The following is a 23297-nucleotide window of genomic DNA, read 5'->3' as shown; positions in this document are numbered from 1 at the left end:
TAACTTCCGTACTGAGACTGAACAAGGAAGCCGTAGGGCTTCCGAAACGTCAGTACGTTTCATTAAACTTTGACTTGGTCAGTGACCCTATGTTTTTATTACGGACTACTTCTGTACCTTTCACGGAGTTGCACCTGATGTATGAAACGGACTACAGAGTTTCAACGGCTCCACATCATAAAAAGAAAAACGGAAAGAAAATAACTTCCGTACTGAGACTGAACAAGGAAGCCGTAGGGCTTCCGAAACGTCAGTACGTTTCATTAAACTTTGACTTGGTCAGTGACCCTATGTTTTTATTACGGACTACTTCTGTACCTTTCACGGAGTTGCACCTGATGTATGAAACGGACTACAGAGTTTCAACGGCTCCACATCATAAAAAGAAAAACGGAAAGAAAATAACTTCCGTACTGAGACTGAACAAGGAAGCCGTAGGGCTTCCGAAACGTCAGTACGTTTCATTAAACTTTGACTTGGTCAGTGACCCTATGTTTTTATTACGGACTACTTCTGTACCTTTCACGGAGTTGCACCTGATGTATGAAACGGACTACAGAGTTTCAACGGCTCCACATCATAAAAAGAAAAACGGAAAGAAAATAACTTCCGTACTGAGACTGAACAAGGAAGCCGTAGGGCTTCCGAAACGTCAGTACGTTTCATTAAACTTTGACTTGGTCAGTGACCCTATGTTTTTATTACGGACTACTTCTGTACCTTTCACGGAGTTGCACCTGATGTATGAAACGGACTACAGAGTTTCAACGGCTCCACATCATAAAAAGAAAAACGGAAAGAAAATAACTTCCTTACTGAGACTGTCTCAATAACTGCAAAGCTGTGCATTAAATGCGAAGCACCAAGCACAACCTTCACTTTCTTTTCTTTAAAGGAGCAGCAAAGCTGCGCCACAAAACAGCAAACTGTTCGTGAGTAATACCATACTCCTTCAATGTTTTATGTAATACGTACAATATTCATCATTCAGAAGAGGGCAAATACGGGCTGGTTGGTACATGTTTGAAGAACTGGTTTGGTTTGGTTTATGGGGTTTAACGTTCCAAAGCACCCACCGCGGTGGCTCAGTGGTTATGGTGCTCGGCTGCTGACCCGAAAGACGCGGGTTCGATCCCGGCCGCGGCGGTTGAATTTCGATGGAGGCGAAATTCTAGAGGCCCGTGTACTGTGCGATGTCAGTGCATGTTAAATAACCCCAGGTGGTCGAAATTTCCGGAGCCCTTCACTACGGCGTCGTCCCTCATAGCCTTAGTCGCTTTGGGACGTTAAACGCCATAAACCAAACCAAACCAATAAACCATTTGATTGTTAATCAGTGCTGGTATTTGTCCCACGCTTATCTCTTCTTCCGTGGCGCTGTTTCTTCCAGTACTTCAAATATCCATCACGTTTTTCATCTGCAGAAAAACAAACTCACAGCCAGCTTTTCATCCAACGCTTTGACACGGGAAGCCAGAGCAACCCTAAAAGAATTTCTTCATGAATGAGACCGCAAATTCATGCGCAAGGCACAGCTGGTGCGACGGTTACCCATAGGCCTGGCAAATAACACATTGGCACTGCTACCTTTTCCAGGCTTCCCTAGCCACATTTGCCGTATGGTAGCAGTTACCGTAGTTACCATGTTTACCGTACGGCGGTGCTAAAACTTGCCATTACAGTTTAACGAAGATGATGACATGTGCTGCAGATGGTAAATCTGCAGAAAAAATTGAACACCTCATACTCGAATGTGACGGTATTCATCCGGATGTCGATGCAGGCACAGTCACTATCCCTAAGGCCCTATAATAGGGTTTAGAGACAATAATGGTCATGTGAACGAATCTGCGGTGAAAGTTAGCAAAAAGCACTGGAAGATTGGTGGCTCAGAAACAACGAGGTGGAATAAGGTTAGAAGTGGAGGAGTGAAAACGCATTTAAAGAAAGGCGAATTTAAAGACCAATTTCTACAGAGTTAAATAAATATAAATAAAACAGCCGATCATGGTGGCAACTTCCAACCATCCCGTGTCAAAGGGGACGCTCCTATCTTAAAATCCACGCATCCACTAATACCGTAACGTGTTAAATTACATGCAACGCGTGCCTTGAAAGTCCAGGCAAAGCTAAGCTCGTCTATCAAAAAGTGCCATCAGAATGAACCGGCATCAGAGGCTCCTTAGCCATCTGCAGGGTCACCAGTGCAGTAACTCGTAACCCTGCATCTTAATTTTGCCAAGGCTTATTCCAATAACATGTACCTCCTAGCACACATCAAGATTCTACTTCTACTATCAGTTTCGTTTCAGGTCACAACGCACCTGAAATGAAAGCGACAGTTACTTCCTGTTACAGCCTGAAATTGCATGCAGCATCCTGAAATAAGAAATCATTTAGGGCACAACGAGATACGTGCACTGATAACAACTGCCCAACTATCTCCCTTTGTCCAGGCACTCCCGAGAACAGACGAGAGCTTCCGGCCTCTTCTCGAGACCGGATGATTATCTTTCCACGAAATCTATGCAATAAGGCCGCGTTTAGCGATCAAACCAACAAAGTGATAAGAGGGTGGAAGCATATGGGCACGCCATATATGCCAGATGTGCAGCACGTTTCCCAGAAGTCCAATCTGTGCCCTGTCCACAATCAATAGGCAACAGCTTTGCATAAAAACGGGAGAACAAAATGGGCGCAAAGTTCGACCTCCAGCATCAAGGTCACAGCAACAGCTTTAGCTATACAAGAGAAAGTTATTTGCATCACAATCTCAGTACCTCGCGGGTTCGATCCCAGCTGCAGCGGTGGCCGCATTCCGATGGTATTAAACAGCAATATCGTGAAAATTCAGTGGTCGCAAGAAAAAAAAGAAGGAATTTAGGCATTTAAAATTACACTGTATAGTTCTCCACCAAAGCATCGCTCAAGGTTTTCGAGTGCAGATATATGGCATGGAAATAAGCAAACAGACTTAATCATTTAATGTTTCCATCTGCACTGACTTCAAATTTATTCCAAGCGGTGGCAGGCGCAAAAAACCAGCTTGGGAAGCTGACCTATCGGCTCCGAAAGCACCACCGAGCGGCGCTAGTGCTCGTGACGGGGAGTGCCATCTCTGGGAGAAAAATAGAAACTGCAGGGAATACCAACTGCGCGCTTTCTCCTTTCGCCGCCGCATTACCTCTCACTTCCGTGCATTCGCAGAGCAGAGCTCTTCAAAAAGATTTGCCAGCTTGACAGCTAAATCGGAAAGCGAACTTCATTAAAGGTGAAAACCCTCGTTAATCACACGTACTCTGCGGAGCAAACGATTAATGTCAACGACGAAGCACGAATGAGAGGAGAATGCGCTGCACAAGTCAGCGATCACATCGCTAACAACGTGTAGCTATAAAATCTGTCATTTTGTCGCATGCTAAAAATACCGAACGTTCTGTAAGCACTGTGAAACGAAGCGGCGCACTCTGCCAATGTTCTCCGTTGTCGAATATGAGGCGTATGCTTCAGTTGTTTTTATATATGATTTCTTGCAGAAGTAATCATGTGCGCCGGGGACGACACTTTCCGGCATGCGGGAAAAGAAAAAATCCTCAATGGCATATTCATCATCATCATCAGCCTGACTACGCCCACTGCAGGACAAAGGCCTCTCCCATGTCTCTCCAATTAACCCTGCCCTTTGCCAGCTGCGGCCATCGTACCACGCAAAAGTCTTAATCTCATCCGCCCACCTAACTTTCTGCCGCCCCCTGCTACGTTTGCCTTCTCTCGGAATACACTCCGTTACCCTGAAGGACCAGCGGTTATCTTGCCTTCGCATCACATGCCCTGCCCAAGCCCATTTCCTCCTCTTGATTTCAATTAGGATGTCATTAACCCGCGTTTGTTCCCTCAACCACTCCACCCGCTTCCCATCTCTTAGCGTTACACCTATCATTTTTCTTTCCATAGCTCGCTGCGTTGTCCTTAACTTAAGCTGGACCCTCTTTGTTAGCCTCCACGTTTCTGCCCCATATAGGTGAGTAACGGTAAGATACAGCTGTTGTATACATTTCTCTTGAGGGATATTGGTAAACTGTCATTCATGATCTGTGAGAACCTGCCATATGCGCTCCACCCCATTCTTATTCTTCTAGTCATTCCCCTTCTAGTAGATGCAGCGATGACGCAGAGCATCCGCCTCGCGTGCAAGAGGACCGGGGTTCGAATCCCGGTGTCACGCAATTCTTCACCTCGTTAAAAAAAAAAAAAAACTCCGCGTGTCGATGGAATTGCATAGCCAGGCCTGGAGTGCGGCCTGATCTCGGTGACCAGAAACGACAACGCACTTCCTCACCAGAACAGGATTTGGTCACCCTGGTGCAGTACTTGGCCACAACCTTCTATGAACAAACCAATCAACCATGGCATATTACCCATTGAAAACCATGGAAAAGTATACGAGCCACCCGTGCTTCATCCGTTGGAAAATCACCCGCCGACTTGTGAACGAGGCATGCAGCTGAACTTTAAGCACTGTGAGGCTATCGGCGTACTGCTTCTCACGCCACGCTTGCAATTCAGTTTTGTGATAATTTCGGCTTTACAGACGTAAAACTTTTTTTACGGCAACTTGGTGTTCAGCGTGAGTAATGCCGAACCACAAGAGCGCGCTATGGTATCTTGGGCGCGACGCGCTCGGGTAACAAGCGCGGGCGTAAATACACATTCGAAACATTGTATCAAGTGTTTTATTTCAGTTTCAGTTTCAGTTTATTTACCTTAAAGGCCCCCTTGTATCGGGGGTATTACATAAGGGGAATATAAGGGGAATATATCAGGGGAATATATAAGGGGAATATATCAGGAATATTTTGATTAAACTCTTCCGGCAACCTCCCGTCCCGTTCTCGACTTTCATACGTGTTTCACAGCTACACTCTTCGTTCCAATGCTAAGTCACAGCCGACATGGGTCTGAGGTTGGTGTCGTTGGACGAGCAGCTCTTCACAACAACACACTGACGCGCTTAAGCTGTCAAAGCGCATCTGTCAAGCTGAGCCCGAAATAGTTCCACAAGAAGCGCACATCTGGTAAAAACAGAGCAGAGATTTCATCTGCTTCGTTAAGCTTTCACAAAAGCTGCCCTATGCGACCAAGTGCACTGCATGACGAGTCCATGACGGGCTGCAAAGAAAACACAGGAACAACGAGGAAAAAAAAAAAAACGAACAGCGCGATGACTACCAAGCTTGAGCCAAGCACCTTCGCAGCAGGTCACAGCCGCGCCGAACAAATACGAAGTGTCAAAACACGCGTAATTTCGACGGCACGCGTATACGCACCTTGTTCTTGAAACGGCACAATCCTGGTGCGAACCGGGACGTCGCTCTTCCCGCAAGCGTCGCTGTCATCACCGCACGCGCAGGCGAAACTTAAGCGCCTCCAGACTTCCTACACCCAGACCGGCGGCGCACGGAGACAATCCAACAGCGCGCAATTTTCCCCGCGCGGGAGCAGATATAACCTTTGCCTCGATCGGAGGAGGTTCAGTTCCCTCGCATGACGCGAGCGCGCGCACTGTCAGAGTGAAAACGGAGCCTCCAGACCGCCGGCTGCCGCTCGGTCACTTATACACATATCGAAGTGCGGAGAGCCGTAAAAGCGGAGGATGACTCACTCCGCGACAGAAAAGCGCGGCGCTATTGTTTCTTTCGCTCGTCGTTCATTTTCCCCCGACGCGCGAAGCGATGCCGGGCAGCAACAGCGGCCGTAAGTGGCGCGACGCTCGCAGCCAGCTGGGTACACGGAGCGGCGGCCGTTGGCGGAAGCGTCTACTACAGCTCGGTGAAATGATGCGCGGCGCCCGGCACTCCACTACGCAAGCCCAGGGAGGAGTCCACATGCACGTGTGTGTGCGGATGCGGTCGCCCGCCGTGGAGGAAATTCCTCCTTCCTCGCTGTCGCCAGCCTTGGTCGTCATTTTTCGTGTAAAGTGCGCACCTCGCAACGGCGGTGGAAGACTTGCATACGTGCACTCGATGGTACGCCCTATACGACCGACAGGGGCGGATTTTTTGAGACAGCGTTTCCAAAGGGGGGGAGGAGAAAGGGGGTGTTACGTGCACTACATTTCTTGAACTTGTTCCCTGAAAAAAAAAAAAAAAAAGTGGCCGAACGTGGTGTTTCCCATTAAAAGTTCTCCCCTCCGGAGCAGTCGCCCCCTTTGTACATCCCTCCTAAGACAGCCTTCGCAACAAAAGCGAAGTATATTAAGACAAATTAGGATATATAGGAGCAAGAAGGGAATAAGCTGTCCTCTAACGCACTCCCTTTCAGGGGCGGGACTCGCTGCCGAAGTCCCAGGGTAGATTTCGACCCCTAAATATACGGTAATCTTAACCTTGGCAACGGAGGCATATTTTGTTTGGTTTGGTTTATTGGGATTTTACGTGCCAAAGCGACTAAGGCTATGAGGGATGCCGTAGTGGAGGGCTCCGGAAATTTCGACCACCTGGGGTTCTTTAGCGTGCACTGACATCGAACAGTACACAGGGCCTCTAGAATTTCACCTCCAACGAAGTTCGGCCGCCGCGGGTGGAGGCATGTTTCCACCGCACAACGTAGTAATTTGATGCAGTTAGCACGGGAGGTCTTCAGACTAGCAAACAGAGGAGAATGAAACTTTGGTCTAAAATCCCTGCAACCGCTAAACTTCGCATATCTGGAACAGGACACTTCGTTTCCGCCTCCGACCGTAAGCATTCCGTATTTTCGGTGATGGAAATCTACCGATTTGGGCAGAATGCCTGCCCCTAAAAGGGAGTGCATTGGAGGACAGCTTACTCCCCATCCTACTCCCAAATTTCCCGTACTTCCCGTATTTTTGTGTCTCTCCTGGTCTGGGCGGACGCGACAGCTCTCCACCTCACAGTCCGAATAGCTATAATACGAGACCATGCAATCGCAGCTCCGGTGCCGAAGCGCTAGTCAAATACAACTTAAGCATGCAGTGAAGCTCCGCCCACATTCAGCTTCCACGCACAGAATTCCTCCACGACGAAAAAGTAGTCCGCTGCTTAAACGTTTGTTGTTACCTAAACAAGAAGCTTATTACAAGAAAAAAAATTATGAGGTCAAGAATTTTGATACGTGGATTGCTTCATACAGTTAAACATTAAAAAGTTGATTTTGTTCCCTCTTTAGACGGCCGCCGCGATGGCTCAGTGGTTATGGTGCTCGGCTGCTGACCCGAAAGACGCGGGTTCGATCCCGGCCGCGGCGGTTGAATTTCTTTGGAGGAGAAATTCCAGAGGCCCGTGTACTGTGCGATGTCAGTGCACGTCGAAGAATCCCAGGTGGTCGAAATTTCCGGAGCCCTCCACTACGGCGTCCCTCAAAGCCTGAGTCGCTTTGGGAAGTTAAACCCCATAAACCAAACCAAACCAAACTCTTTAGACGGGCCAGCAAAGTAATACAGGACGCCGCGGACCGCGGCCCAGTGTCAGCAACTGCTGTTTTTATAAGTTGTATCCTACTATAATCATAGTTCCTTGAGTGCGCCCCGTTGCAAGCCATAATAGCTCTAAGCACATTCTCTGCATGCACATGCTAAATAGCACTGCTTCCTCCAAAAAAGCGCATTAACCAAGCGCTACGATCAAGGAATCGAGCAGGAATGGCACGCAACAACGTAGCGGAATGTCTCGTGACTAATATTGGCACACCCCGTCGCACAACTTGTTCTCAGCGAAGTGGAACAGAAAGAGCGCGAGGCGACGGTTTGGTTCCTCAAGTGCGCTGATCTGCGAGCCGACACGCAGCTCTGAAAGCAAAATGCTCGCACTAGGGCATGCATCAACACACGTACGCTGCCGCTGAGACGTAAGCGTCAGACCTAGTCCCACACTTTTATTTGGCGCCAACCAAGTAATTTGTAGCCGTTAAATGGCTCTTTTAAGGCGTTTTAATTAGGGGCTTTTTAATTTTCGCTCTTGTGCCATTCTTTATTTTTTAACCGCGAAATAATTTGCGATTGTTAATGGCAGACCGAGAATGTATGTGAGACGACTCCGAATGAGCCTCAAAGTGTTGCGTTGAGTTCCTTGGCCACGAGGCTAAACACACGCAAACAGAGTGTAATTTCGGGAGATACAATGCTGCGATTAAAAAAGAATCAAGACGGGAAAACTGAGCTAAATGTAAAAAAAAAGAAACGCTTCCGCCTTCTGACTACACAGAACAGCTGCTGAAATCCTGCACGGTAACTGTAATACACAGGAATGACGACAACATAAGACAACCTGCTTCTCGAGTGCGTATAGCAGTACCAATCAACATCAGCCAGGGCGCGTCATTCTACGGCACAAAAAAACTTTCTATGCCGCCTTAATTTCTACGTTTCCTCTCCCTTGGCACTTATACTAGACCGGCAACAGACCATAGTTTAGTCCACCGCGGTGGCCTAGTGGTTATGGTGCTCGGCTGATGACCCGACAGACGCGGGTTCGATTCCGGCCGCGGCGGTCTAATTTCGATGGAGGCGAAATTCTAGAGGCCCGTGCACTGTGCCATGCCAGTGCACGTTAAATAAAGACCCTATGCGGTCCAAATTTCCGGAGCCCTTCAATACGGCGTCCCTCATAGCCTGAGCTGCTTTGGGACGTTAAAAACACATCAACCAAACCAGACCATCGTTTATCTTGCCTTCGCATAACGTATCCTGTCCGTGCCCATCTCTTCCTCTTGATCACGCCTAGGATGTCATTAACTCGCGTTTCTTTCCTGAACAACACGTGACCGCTGCTTTTGGAAAAAGTGTGTTTGCCTGATATGTCAAGTTAGCGTTATCCGCACATTTTATTCCTGTTTCTTGGATTGCTATCACAGCGTGCTGGATTAGCGAGTTGGTTCCGTTTATTTTTTATTTTAATGTTGCCCCCCCCCCCCCCCTTTCACCTCGCTGGGTCAGGAAGGTCAAGCAGTGGCAAAGTGGTGGGTGAATGTGCGCGATGTTTGATGGTTGAGTTTATGGGGGTTTAATGCCCCAAAGGGACTCGGGCTATGAGGGACGCCGTAGTGATGGGCTCATGAATAATTTCGACCACCTGGGGTTCTTTAACGTGCCCTGAAATCGCACAGTCCACGGGCCTACTTACATTTCGCCTCAATCGAAATGCGACCACTGCGGCCGGGACCGAACCCAGGTCTTTCGAGTCAGTCAGTGCGCGACTTTTGACGGGTGAAGTGATTGGCGTCAACGAAAGAAATTGTCCACGAAGGTCTGCTGCGTCCGCCGCAAAGCCTATAAAAGGGGGACCAGCCGTTACCCGCTTCAGTCTGCTCCCCGGGAGGTAGAACCACCGCCGAGCACTCGCGGGTCTCAAAGACGCCGACGACACCGCATTTTCTTCGACAACCCGCGACCGCTCTGTCCCTAGTCACCGTATGTTTATGCTTCACTTTTAAGGCGAAAGCCTTTAATGACTCACCGTTGTCGATAGAAGATTGTCAGCAGAAGGTTGTCAACAAAGGTGTCACGCTTTTCTAGTCAGACGAAAAAAAAACTTTGTGTACGATGGGATTCGAACCACCATCCGAGCGTGCTAATGGCTACGCTACTTCCTGCCAACGCATATGCAGTTCTCCTTGTCTAGGACGCTGGAGAGTGTTTGCAGAAAGGCGTCCACTCAGACGGATGCCTCCCAAACGCCCTCCAGTGTCTCCAGCATTTAGGATCCACAAGCAATTGTGTAGTTAACATCTTTAGCACACATCAGTGACACAAGCAGCAACACCGCGCTTAAGGCTTTCGCCTCACCGCACTTTAGGTCAACAATTGTGCCCCCTGAATTTTATTGTTCATCTGTCTATTATAATTGAAATCGCTTGTGTGTAATCTGCATGTACCTGAGCAGCAAACTGAGTGTAAATACGTGTATAGTACTCTGTTAGCAGCTAGCTATTCGTACTGCTGCAAACTGAGTGTAAATAGGTGTATGTACTCTGTTACCAGCTATCACTTCGTACTGCTTGATTAATGTAATGCCGCGTTCGATTTGCCGGCAGGCCCTTGACAATATATTTGTTGTTACCAGAATTCGTGGCTCTGTCTCATTCGCAACGCTGAACATAAACCGCCTAATGCTAGGCGCGTCAAACTCCACCCCCTTTTTCGGGAAGGTGCTTCGCATTTCTCCAGGGACTTAACAGGCTGTGAATGGACCTCTGCATGGGCTGCGACGGACTTCGCCAAAGTAAACGAGGTGCTTGCTGATGCATAATCGCAAAGACGCTCTTCGCTGTCGCATGTAGATGTCATTTGAGTGGATGAGAACAATGACGGTAGTGCTTCTTTGCCAGTCACTGCATACGCAGCTCAGCTGACGAGCGCTACCAGTGTTGCTAGAGAACAGGCTCTTCGATGAGCGGCGGCCGGCCAGCGTAGGTGCGCCTGCCGTCCATTCAAATAGGGTTCTCTAAGGTGCCAATGCGCCCTTGAGCTGCTCCGAGAACACCTTTAGTACAGCAGGCCACATTCCCAGCACCACCTCGTTTCCCAAAGCAACTCGAACGTGCAACCGTCACCACGTCCCAGTAGCAAGGCACAATGGTTCCACAACAGCTCGGCTGTATAGTGGCACCTGCCCACTCTGTGGTCTGCCCTTCTCGCCCGCACTCGGCAGAGCAGCCATCGACTGCTTCGATTCGACTGTAGCCACGCCCGTCCATGGAGGGTTCAAATGACAGGAAGGGCGCTCAGATGAAGGTGAGCCAAAACGCCGCTGCTCCCAAGCCCATCATATCATCTCTTTGCCGCACCAGACGCTTACGCCTGTGAGGTGCCACCTCGGTTCCGGCCTTCGAAAGATAACGCATGCATTCCTCTCGTTGTCCTTGAGGGCATCACATCCAACCATCATTCAGCTAACAGCGAGTTGCACTCTAAGCAGCTTCCTCGTCCACGCGACGCCTCCACCGCGCGTGGTAGGGACAGGTAAGGACAACGCGTGGGTTATTTTGCGTCGGAGAATGGCGCCGGCAGTTAGTGGAGGAACAGGAGGAGCAGCGACCAACCTGGAGTAAAGCGAGCTCTGATCTCGGGCACCGGAGGAGGGGCTGCCGGCCGCCCAACGCGAGGGACTCCGGCGGGGGAGCGCTGGAACCGGCGGTCCCTGGGGTAAGGGAAGGAAGGGGAGGGGTTGTAACCCCATCTGGGAATGGCCCCACCCGGAGCAGGGAGCGACCACCAACCTGCCTCCTGCGGTGCCCAGAGTGAGGCTTCCCAGGGGCGTCCAGCGACGGTGCACAGCCAGCGGCGTCCAGGATCCCGCCCCGCCGGAGCCGCCTGAGCAGAGAAACGGGCCCCCACACAGATGGGCACGGCGCGGCAGACTCGAGCCGGCACCGACGCCGCACTGCTAGCGTGACTGCCACCCGCGGGACAGAGTTCTTCCGGGGACCACACCATTATGCATGCGACCACCTCGGCGCGAAGAGCCGCGGGTTCGCTGCGCAGTTGCCCATACGGTCAAATGGGCCGTTGCAGATGTCGGAACGGAAGGACTGCCGCGCGGTAAATGTGTCCAGAACTGAAACGCAGCTCAAAGTCGCGAGGCGTTGGCAATGGGCCCTTATAAACTTCCCAACTCCGGCGGCTGCTCACTTAAATGGGAAGTGGCAACGTTGCCTCGCAGCTTCGTGCAGGTTATGTAGCCCGGATAAAGCATGCACCTTCAGACACGTCCCCACATAGTCAGTCGGCTCGATAAGAAAGGTCTCGACTGCCTCAACATCCCGTGGCCGAGGTCGGTGAACTGGGATTCACTTGGCTTCGGCGGCGGTACGTTCCGACAGCGAGACTTGGACAGCGCCGATGAGAGTACATCAACAGCCAGGCGCCTGCCGATGCCGAGACAAAGCGAAACATTGCGCTTGTTTTGAGCCTCGTCTTTTTCAGGGAAGAAGAACCCGACCGTAGCGCGATCTCGACTTTCGAGGGGCTCCAAAGATGGGCGCCGCCACTGCGGTCCACGAACGGTCGCCGACCGAGAGAAACCGGTTCCGCCGCTAACCAGCGGTAGTGTGTAGTTAAGCGGCGACGGCGACAGCTGGAGTGGAGCCAAATCACCGGCCGCGCAAGAAATTAGCAAGCGAGCAGAGTTCCTCCCGCGAGCAGCACTCGGCCGCCATTTCGGAGCGGAGGGGAAGGGAGCGTCGGCGCCGCACTCCAGGAAAAGTGTAAACAGAGCGAGCCGCTTTCGAGCGCACATTGTGCCAGCTGCGCCTGCAGTCGCTGCGGTGGAAGGCAGCGAGCCATGCACGATCCGTTGCCACCCAGTCTCGAACGGCGCGGGATGAACAGGATAGAGACGAGAAACTGTTCTCGTTTACTCGGGTTATACTGCTGCAAGAAAAAAATAACTAAAAGATATTGCACGGCAGCAGGATATAGTCCACATAAACCGCAGCTAGCTGGCGAAAATATTGCACAGTCCCGGCTAGCATGTGAGAAAACTGCCATCGCGGGTTCTTCCGCATCGGTAGCGATTTTCGGCCATGTACTACGTAAATATAACGCTTAGTCCGAGTTTTTCCTGATCTCCCACTGCGGGCAACCGCTGTACAGTTAACTTTCACCTTGAGTTTCCAGTTTGTTCACGTTCCCGCCGAATATGGTTTCGTTGTTTCAAGCTCTACTCCATAGCGGGGTAAACCTCCTACTTTACGAGCGGCGGTTGCCTAAGAAGAATCGTATATCCGCGCGGTGCCTCTTAGGAGCCCTTTTGGACCACTACAAGCATCTCGAACTGTACGCAGTCTTCGTGATAACAAAAGTTTCGGATGGATACAAAGAAACGGTGGACCTCAGAGAACACCGCCACCTTCAGCTAACGACGCAATGCAGCGTGTCGTGTCGTTTGGCCCTTTCCTTTCACTACGGAAGCATGCCTCGAGTGTTGCCGACAGGAAGTCAGCATGATCGGCACACTAAACAGGGACGAAGTAGATCGAAGATGACAGCAGCTGTTACCTGCTCACTGCTGAGAAAGCATTTGACTCAGTCGAAACCGCAGCAGTCATGCAGGCATTACTAAATCAGGCTGTAATGAGTCTCACGTAAAAATACAGGAAGATACCTAAAACGGCTGCATGGCCACCATAGTTCTCCATAAAGTCAGCAATAAAATTTCAATAAGGAAGGGCGTCAGGCAGGCAGACACGATCTCGCCAATTCTATTCACCGCCTATTTACAGGAGGTGTCCCGTGGCCAGGACTGGGAACAGTTGGGGATAAGAGTTAATGGAGAATACCTGAGTAATTTGCGATTCGCTGATGACATTAATTTGCTAAGTCACTCGGGAGATGAAGTTCAAAGCATGATCAATGATTTAGACAGGCAGAGCAGAGCGGTGGGTATCAAAATTTTTATGCAGGAAACCAAAGTAACGTTCAACAGTCTCGCAAGGTAACGGCAGTTTGCAATAGGTAGCGAGGCTCCTTAAGTGGTAAGGGAATACGTCTACTTAGGGCAGGTAGTGACCGCAGATCCGGATCACGACAGGAAAGCAGAATAAGAATGGCGTGGAGAGTGTTTGGTCGGTTCTTTAATACCATGAATGGCAGTTTACCAATATCCTTCAAGACAAAACTATATAACAGCTGCATCTTACCGTATGGGGCAGAAATGTGCAGGCTAACAAAGGGGGTTCAGTTTAAGTTAAGGACAGCGCAGCGTGCCTGTTGGGCTCGACGCGCCGTCTGCAGCGACGACAGTTGGCGCCAGCGGGACTGGGCTACGTGAATAACGGCCGGTTTCAGCACGCTGAGTGTGTGTGTGTATTTGTGTACGCGTTTGCTTCCGGTGTCCCGTTCTGGGAATTGTTTTGGTCGCGCACACGTGCGCCCGCCGGTGGCTCCTTACCCTCTCCTTCGAGGCCGGGAAACGGCCGTCGCCCCCTCCTTCACGGCCGAGAGACACTGCTGGCTAACCTTTGCGGCAGCCTGTGTCGGCGGCTGCGGCGGGGGGAAAGCGTGGCGGCGCAACCAGGGGACGGAGGCCCCTAAATCGGCTGTCGGCGGAAACGCGTCTGTTTGGATTCTCAAGTTCGCTCAAAACCGACAGCGGACCGACAACGAAAGGGAGTCCATCACGGGGCGAACGGCTCCGACTTGACAGCGAGAATGTGTATATCACCTTAGTTGCCGCCAAAGGACTCCTAATTCCACGGAACGATGGGTGAACAAAATACACAGATCGACCATCTGTGCGTGGGAGGACCGGCGAGAGTGTGAATGTCCCGCCTTTTTGTCACGGTGGCGAGAGGGTGATGTTCCGCCCTTTTGTGGGCGGGTTTCGTCAAGGAATGTGATTGACGATGTTCGAACAACCAAGTTTCCCCAGATAGGTACCTGGGGAATTGAAAATGTATAAAACGTGGCTTCAGTGTGCTTCAAAGAGAGAGACTCCTGATAACCTGCTTTGTAAATAAAATCGTCTATCTGGTCTGGCAGTAACCGGCTGCATCTTATTCCGCACGTTGCTGGAGAGAAGAACTTCGGAGACCATCCCGAGGTACGAACAACACAGTGCACTAAAACATATCTGTGCCATAGAAAGGAAAATGATAGGTATACCGTTAAGAGGCTGCAGGACGAGGGCAAAGTGGGTCGGGGAACGCGGTTTGATGACATCCTAGTCGAAATCAAGAGGAATAAAGGGGCTTGGGCAGGACATGTAATGCGAAGGAAATATGACCGATGGTTGTTAAAGCCAAGCACCGGACTGATTCCAAAGTGAAGGCAAGCCGATGACATACAGAAGTTTGCAGGGATACGATGGCCACATCTAGGAAAGGACAGGGTTAATTGGAGAGACATGGGAGAGGCCTTTGCCCTGCAGTGGGCGTAGTCAGGCTGATGATGATGATGATGACCATGACCGCCTGCTCAACCAGCCTGAAATCAATTCCTTTTAGGTGACCTTATCATAGGCGTTGGAAACACCGTTTTGAGAACCAGCTTTTCTGATTTCAACCTTTCTGCTAGTTTTCATTCATTCATTCATTTATTCATTCATTCATTCATTCATTCATTCATTGATAACTTCAGTCTTCCTCAAAACCATAGCATGATGGGTACATGGACGCAAATATACATACATAAAGGGAAAACAAAAAAAAAACAACGAATTACTTCAGGCACTCTTGAAATGACGACAACGGGTTGTGTGACTTAGGCGTTAGTAATGCTATTCCAGTCAACTACAGTTCATTGCAAACATGAATGCCTAAAAGAGCAATTCCTTGAAATTAGCGGCATTAATGCCCTCTGACATCGTTGTCTTGTTTTATAGCCTGAAGAGAAAGTGAAAACAGCAGACATGTTAATGTTGTAATGCCCAGCTATTAATTGAAGAAAAAAAACTTTGATCTATTTATACGATTTCTTCCGGTTATTGACGGAAAGCCACATTGCCGAAGTAACCAACTGAACTATCGAAGCAAAATTGTCCATGAACTGCCGAACCAAAGAGTGCCTGCTGCTATACATGAACCATGCCAAGATGGCAGAAGTTCGTCGACAGCGGAACGAACCACTACGCGACTCAACGCAACGGCTTGGCAGGAAGAAAAGCTTGGCTCCGAGTCGTCAGCGCGAAAAAACTATCTTCTGCGACATCAGCGACACGCTTAAAATTTTCAGAATCAGAAACATTTCTTTTATTTCACAGGAGCGGTGAAAGGGGAGAGCGGAGAAAACGCAATTTGAATTCAGCTTGGCAACTCTCCATTACCCTCCCCTCAACGGGACGAGACTTACAGCTTGCATATCTGAGGTTACGAAACAAGGATGCAACGCAGAGGATACCTTCGTTTCCAGTTTCTTATCCTACAGCTGGCAGCGGCACACATATTCCCTGCTTCTTATGCTCCGTACTGAGGCGCCAGTGACAGCGCGCGTCCCATACGAAGGTAAAACCGACTCGTTGCCGACTACTCGCACGTAGCACGGTACCCGCAGCCGCCTGGACTCCGCAGTGGGCACTGTGTAGTATACGAACGAGTATATGCCTCTGACGAGTATCCGATTTTGCGGAAGATGCAGCGTTTTTGTGAACCAGTTAGAGGACGCGAAACATTACACCTCTTAGCCGAGGCACGAAGACGTGCCCAGCACCTTTTCCCTGGAGACGCGACTCCAAGGCGTCTATGGCAGGAGAGGTCACCCCATCTGAGCCCACAAGACGGGCGTCGTATAGTAGAACAATTTCGAAAAACGTGTGCGTGAACAAACAACAACGTGCACGCTGGTGAATTTCTGTGAAGGCACACGGCGCGTCTGCTCGCCCACGGAACCGCAGCGGTGGCTTAGCGGCTTGAGCATTCGCCTCGCATGCGGGAGTTTCGGGGTTCGATCCCCGATGCCTTCGGGGACCCACCGGTTTTTTAATGGGTATACGTTTCCCTTGTTTCCGGCGTTCGGCTTCTCTAGGGTGAAACGCGTGCAAAAAATTGCGAGGACACTTTGGCAACTAAAGTGTTGAGAGGCGAAAGCCGAGGACACTACGCCGTGACGACTTCCGGTGGATGTGACGTCATACCGTTCCCGTGGCTATATCGACGTCCGCGCTATTTCGACGCAATTTCGACATTTTTTCCTATAATTAATTAACTAATTACTCTACAGTCATCGAACTTGGCTTCCAGGTTCATTTTTTTCCTCCTCTAGCTGAAGCAACCACTAGTTTCCTTCATCTTTTTTAGTTCCCGAGTTAAACGCATGTGACACGCTTTGTTAACGGACAGAAAAAAAAATGGTCTTTGACTCAACCTTGACCAGATCCAAAACGCGTTAGCCATGCCGCTTTGTGGTCAAGCTGCCCTTATACCAGTGAAATCAAACCATCTCCATCATCGCACAAACCGAAGAAAGTCTCTCTCAGCACACTTCGTATAATTGCTCCGGTTTCTCCGCACACCCGCAGGAAGAACACATCTGTGCCTCGTTAAATTCCTGCCTGTCTTCCTATTTTCAAGTCAGCAATTCCAGCTTTACGGGCTGTACGCTCGAATTAAACGCCCAGTATTTTCGCGGGCGCTGTTTCCCATCTCTTTCTTCGATGCCGAGCATGCCTTTCTTCGACGCCAGCGACAGGGCTACGAGTTTGCTGTTATCTTTTCGCAGAGGAAATCCTTCACGTTACTCCAAACTTATCTCTTCACACTGCGATACGAAGGGGCATTTCAAGCTCTTTAGCGGCGGAAAGCACCCATGCAGTAAAACTGACATTCGAGCGAGTTGGTACAGCATTTTGGAAAATTTCCAGCGCACACAGGACAGGGACAAATGCACCCACCCATGTGCCTCGCTTCTCGACAGAACTGAGTTTCAGTGCATTCATATGCGTGCTGCATAAAACTTCCAGAGTTGGCAAAGTTAACCAATTTACGGTTGTATTGTGCAAATATAGTGATGCATTGTGGGCAGCTATTTGCTTTTTGCATTTTTCTAGAGCAGCTATTTGAAAGGCCGGTCCTCGCAAGTGGCTTTGTGAGCGCGTTATTACGGTTCCCTGGTTTCAATTGCTGCCCTTTCCGAGTTGCACCACCTCCGTGCAAGGTTCCGCAGCGGAAAGTTTCTTACCGAGTAGAACCAATTTCAAACAACGAAAAGAGCAAACCAAAACTCAGTCCGTGGTCAGGGACGGTGTTTCGCGTGACGCGGCAATGACGTCACAAACATTACTAAAAAAAGCACTCGTAAGCGCGTTTGTATGGGTGAAGTACTTATATAACATGCCTGAGACGACCTAATACAAGCCTCATAATATGGTTCATGAAGAAAGGAAAGGGGAATGTTTGTGACGTCGAAAGTGCAGTGCTGCCCATAGAAATCATCTGAACTGCGGCCACGAAAACGAGACTTCAAAATCGACTGGCGAGTGGAATGAATGAATTCAAAATCGATTGGCGAGGGGAGTGAAATGTCGCGTCGCTGCCAAATTCAGTGGAAGTAAACCTGGAAGAAAAAAAAGACCTACACTATAAGTTTCATTAGAATATGGCAACCACGAAAACACCACCGCAGCTGCCTTTAAAAACTGCGAGATAATGCTATGACTAATCAATAGAGAGATTTGGCATAGCGCGATGCGCTTACGCGGGGACCTTACTGCGCCTGCGCAGTGGCAGTGCAGATCGGAGATGGATCGGAGCGTTGGAGCTCACGCTGATCACTTCTCGCGCCGCGCGCATGCGCAGACCGGTTCCGGCTGACGCGCGCGCCGTGGGGCGCGCGGCGCAAGTGTCCATCGAGTTGGCACTTTAACGTTACACTACTTTCATGCGCCTCCTTACGGCAAGACTGAATCGGAAATGAAGAGACGCAAGCGCGACCTTTCAGTCCGAGAGATACGCATCGGAGAGAGCACCGCCAAGACGACTGCCTATCTCAGGCCTCTACGAACATGATTAAAGGGGCCCAGAAACACAATCTTAGTTAACTGTTTTGCCTGTTGATTGCACACAGTGAGTTATAATGGTGCTATTAGCGTCGTTAATACCGCGTATATTCCGTTTTTTAATATTTTAATGTCCTCCCAAAAACAACTTCATGGCTCTGATGGTGTCGCCACACAGTGGCGGGTTTTTAGCAGCGGATATGACATCACCTGGCGCGAGCTTGATGATCGGACAAACAGTAAATATACTGCAAATTGTGTGAATAAATAGACACATTTTGCACCTGTCTGCGTTTTATATTAGATCAACAAAAACAACTTGTATGTCTTAGATAAAAGCCCTGCAAAGCAAGTAAAATAAAAATACACCACCAGGGGCGCTCCGGCATGGAAACGACGCTGCCAGTCTCGGCAAAAACGAGTAGGCCACATTCTCACAGCCGGTTTTTGGCTTGCTCCGTCGCCACATTCTCACAGCCGGTTTTTGGCTTGCTCCGTCGCCTCCGTCACGCCGGTAGCCGACGGAGGGGGCTGCATTTGGACCGTTTTCCCCCCCAAATCGGGTGGCCGGTGCCGCCGGGTCCTGCTCTACGTTTCCGTCGAGCGGCGGCTACGGAGCCCGCCCCCCACGGAGAGCGAGCCAGTCACAGCGCGAGCTCGCTTCACGTGACCCACCGCTTGCTCGCTGCGACCAAGAGATGGCGCTGACGAGCGGCGGCAGCGATGCGCGGGTGCGCGGGCAGGGCGAAAAAACAAAAAGCCTGCTCACTTTTTTACTCTCCGTCGGGAGATGCACGCGCCTTGCGCCCCGAAAAGCGCCCGCTGTCGAGGAGCAGAGAGCGGATGGCAGTTTTATTTCATATGGCAATATACGAGGTGTTCGAGCCAAAACGGGTCTCCGAATGAGCATTGTGTTTGCACTAGGCGTGGGATATACGATAAATGATTTTTTTTTTTTCTGGGACGCTCAAGTAGCACCACAGTTATGTATTTGAATTTCATGCGCTATCTTTTAGAGCTTTTAAGAAAAAACTACTCGGACGATACCTTGTTGCGAACACTCTAGCCGGCCGTTTGTCAAAGTGATCTACAACTTTTAAATTGGCACTTTTTTCAAGAAATCAGTCAGAAGAATGAAAAGACAGCACCAAAACCTTTTCCAAGAGAACTTCCTGACGTCCATGCTTTCTTTTTTTTTTTTTGGAAAGCAATCTTTTTTTTTTTTTTTGACGCGAAATAGCCTTGCCGTGTTTGTTGCCTGAATACCGCTGGCGGTATTCGTACTGTCCGGTGGCGTCTCTGCGCCCGCCCGTTTTTTTTTTGTTTTTTTTTTGAACCGCTGATGTTCCGACTTTAGAGCTTTGGCGCTATCACCGAACACCAGCCAGCCGCACTGTGGCTAACAACTGAAGTTCACTCCACGCACAGAGAAATACAGAAAACGGCACGCCGGGTCAACACACTCGTTCACATTTAGCCCAGAAGGAAAAGCCTGTTCACAAACAGCGCCGACTGCAGCACCGCGCTTGAATGCTACAAGAAGCTCGCAAACCTAAAGCCTGGGAGGTTGAAACGGTGGCTCAACATGTGGCTCAACAGTTCAGACGCGAGCCATAAGGTAGAAAAAAACTTAAAAAAAAAACATGGCCCGTGGGTCATGACGAACAGTGGGAGTTCGAGAGGTTACGAAGTGGGGGACGAAAACTGTTGCCAGGTTTAAAGCGAAGTGAAGGGGATGGCTGATGCAAGGGGGAACCATCCAGATGAAGAAAGGAGAAAGGGGCGAGAGAGGTAACTGCGGAGATAACGAAAAGAGCAGAAAAAAAAATCGGTTCACCCGTTGCTAGCTCTTGAGGCCTCATTGTTTTCATTAGCCGTTTAAATTCTTTTGCTAGCTTAATCTCTCAAGCCATTGATAACAGAGTTCATTACCCCCCTACATATGTTCAATTTCGTGCAAATCGGCCTGAATACTGTGAGTGCAGCACTCATTTCTGCAGCGGCTTTAAAAGTAGCTTGCTATACTCGTATAGGCTCCCAAAGCATCGCCGGGTGGCGCTGCTGCGCCTGATGGGCAGCGCCATCTATGGGAGAAAAGTAAAAACTGGGGCGCTGCTCGCTGCTCGCGCTGCTTTCACCACGCTTCTTTGCACGCGCGCTTTCTTGCACGTGCGCGCGCCAGCGCTGTCGCGATGTGTCGCCTGCATGAGCCACAATACGATCGTTCAGACTGACGCGCAGTACTGCAATGCAAACTTAGTTAAAGGAGGGAAACTGATTAGTCGCGTCTACTGTGTGGAGCAGACGATCGACGATGAGGAGGCCCATTTGACTGTAAAATGCGTTTCTCTAGTGAGTATTAACGTCGTACTGTATGACATGTAACTAGAGGTAAGTCCCCTGTATAATTATGTGCTCGAAATATGCGAAGTACTATCAGCTCTGCGAAATAAAGCGAGACACTTGTTGATCGTAGTTGTCAGTTGTTGCATGCGATGCGCAGGGCGATCCACTTACGTGCGAGTCGAAAGGACATGCGACCAGGCAACAGTTCGCCAACATTCTGCTCCACCTTGGGGGAACCCCCTAAACATTTGACCACCATTGTTCACACTTGCAAGTGCGACGTGCGGGTCGCCTTCTCGCTTGAAACGAAAACTCTCCGGAATAACATTGCTTGCGCGCTTTCGAGAATTTCGTCTGCTTTGACCGCGTCTCCTGCACTCGCGCTCGGTGCGATTCGCAATGCACTACGGCGACGAGGAGGACGTCGTGACGGTATTGATGTGCACCGCAGTCGTATAAGCGTCATGATGACAGCGGCGCTCTTCTCAGGGCCGGCCTGCCGCCGCCGTCAGAAAAATACGCTAATATTGTTTGTTCGCGTTCATACCAAACCCTGTAGTAGAGCAACGTCAAAAATGAATCATTTTTGAGGATCGTTGGCCAATACCGAGCTGCTGGTAGAAGTGATAACTGCGATACAAGCATATTTCTTTTCCAAAGCCGCTTTGCTGATTCCCAGTGCTGCTCGCCTGTTGTCACCTGGCTCCGCAGTTAAAGGCATCACGGAAATCGATCACGTCTTTGTTTTATTATGTGACGGTGAACATAGTAAAACGGTGACGCGAGTAGCACCTTTATTACAGCGCTGGCCAGTTCCGAAGTGCCCTCAGCTGCAGCATCGATGCGAAATGGTTAGGCTTAGCGACGACTACGGCAGCGAGGGAGCAGCGCAGCTCGTCGCCCGGCGTGGCCGCGGGCGACGTCGTTGCCGAAAGCTCGACTGTCCGCGGACGGCGTCATTGCCAAAAGCTCGACTGTCTCGCCGATTAGTTCAGCGGCTTGCGACTCGCAGTCGCAAGGCTGGAAAATCGAGCAGCGAGCGACTTGCCTGCGCGTCGTCTGCCACTTTTTTCGTGGATGGTAGGGACAGACTCACTGGCTCTCCGAAGAGCGCGGCCGCATACTCGCGTTTTCGCGGTAAGAGTGGATCACCGTGTACATACGCTTTAGTTTTTACATTACGGCCTTCGTACTACCTCCTTTTTGCTTCGCCGAGACCGCGTCTGTCAACGCGAAGATTGCGCCTCGCGCGACTCTCCCGTCGCGCGTGCACACAAAGCTAGCAGGGCGTCTGCTACGGCGCCGCCCCGAGTTTCCGCTGCTCGCCGCTGCGGCGCTGGCGTCGCGCTCCCAAACTTGAGCTTGGGTTCCCTATATGCCGCCGCGGTGGCTCAGTGGCTATGGTGCTCGGCTGCTGTCCCAAAAGACGCGGGTTCTATCCCGGCCGCGGCGGCTGGAATTTCTTTGGAGGAGAAATTCTAGAGGCCCGTGTACTGTGCGATGTCAGTGCACGATAAAGAACCCCAGGTGGTCGAAATTTCCGGAGCCCTTCACTACGGCGTCTCTCATAGCCTCAGTCGCTTTGGGACGTTAAACCCCATAAACCAAACCATACTCGTATATATTTGTTTTGGTGCTGTACGCGTGGTGTTTCGTTGCAAAAACAGGGGAGTTGCGTAGAATTAATAAACTAACTTCAAACTTTTTCCACCGCTTGCGAGACCGCATCGTTTTTTTGTTTTTTTTTTTCTGCGATAAGAGCCAAGCGAACCAAAGCGCAAGCAGACGACCGACGACTTTCACCGCTACTTCGGCATGTCTCTCGGACAGCACCGAGCAGCGTTTCTTTTTTTTCGCGCGGAAGAAAAAAAAAAGGCACTGACGTAGAGTCACGTGGGAGCAGCGAGCTGCCGCCCAAACTGGTTTGCCGGTGTCCGGCGCCTCTTTCGATTAGAACACAAATCCGTTCCGTTGCGGCCGCGGTTCCCGGCTCCGTCGCCGCCGCGCCGGAGAGGAGACCGGCTGTGAGAATCAGGCCTTACAGGGAGCAGGCAACCATGGAGTACAAACTTCCGCGACGTGCTCTGGTTTTGATTGGTTGCGCCAGGTGCCGTCATTGGGACAGCGAAATAGGAGTGGGAAGCCCCGCCAAAATCGAGTTGAGGGCAGCGTTTTGTTTGCTTCTATTTTGAAATTTCTCCACTGAATAACTCCCGTTCCTGTGCATCGAATCCTGTAATTCTTTTTAAGTCAGCATCTGTGTGACATAAAGAACCCACCTGAAGTATAGCCGGTATCCCCCCAAGCAGTGTTTCGCAGCCCCTTTAAAAATGAAGGGAAATAGGGCCCCCGGGTGGATAAGATAAGCCAGGCGGAGCACAGTACGCGCGCACGAACTGCTGAGAACCCCTCCCCTGTTTTACAGCAGCCCCCGGGAGGCAAACGTGACGTGAGGCACGGAGCTGATTGGAGCTGGGCCCCCTTCCACCGCAGAGAAACTCTGGA

At 50.3% G+C, this 23297-nt stretch overlaps 1 protein-coding gene across 3 annotated transcripts in view; it reads right to left on the bottom strand.

Annotated features, from left to right (window-relative positions):
- Positions 1-23297, bottom strand: part of l(2)k09913 (transmembrane protein 53-like lethal (2) k09913) — an 84330-nt gene that overhangs the window by 26607 nt on the left and 34426 nt on the right. Inside the window, exon 1 of one of the 3 annotated variants that reach the window (XM_089560052.1) lies at positions 5328-5940. The exons of the other annotated variants lie outside the window; for them this stretch is intronic. Coding sequence (XP_089416178.1) covers positions 5328-5396 — 69 coding nt within the window. The 5' untranslated portion in view covers positions 5397-5940. Of the gene's footprint in view, positions 1-5327; positions 5941-23297 lie in introns of those variants that run through there. 3 annotated transcript variants of the gene reach the window in all.

Source organism: Amblyomma mixtum, chromosome 1 (genome assembly GCF_055824585.1).
Source record: "Amblyomma mixtum isolate Tamu chromosome 1, ASM5582458v1, whole genome shotgun sequence".
Taxonomy (NCBI): Eukaryota; Metazoa; Arthropoda; class Arachnida; order Ixodida; family Ixodidae; genus Amblyomma; species Amblyomma mixtum.
This window is presented reverse-complemented; position numbering and strand designations above follow the sequence as displayed.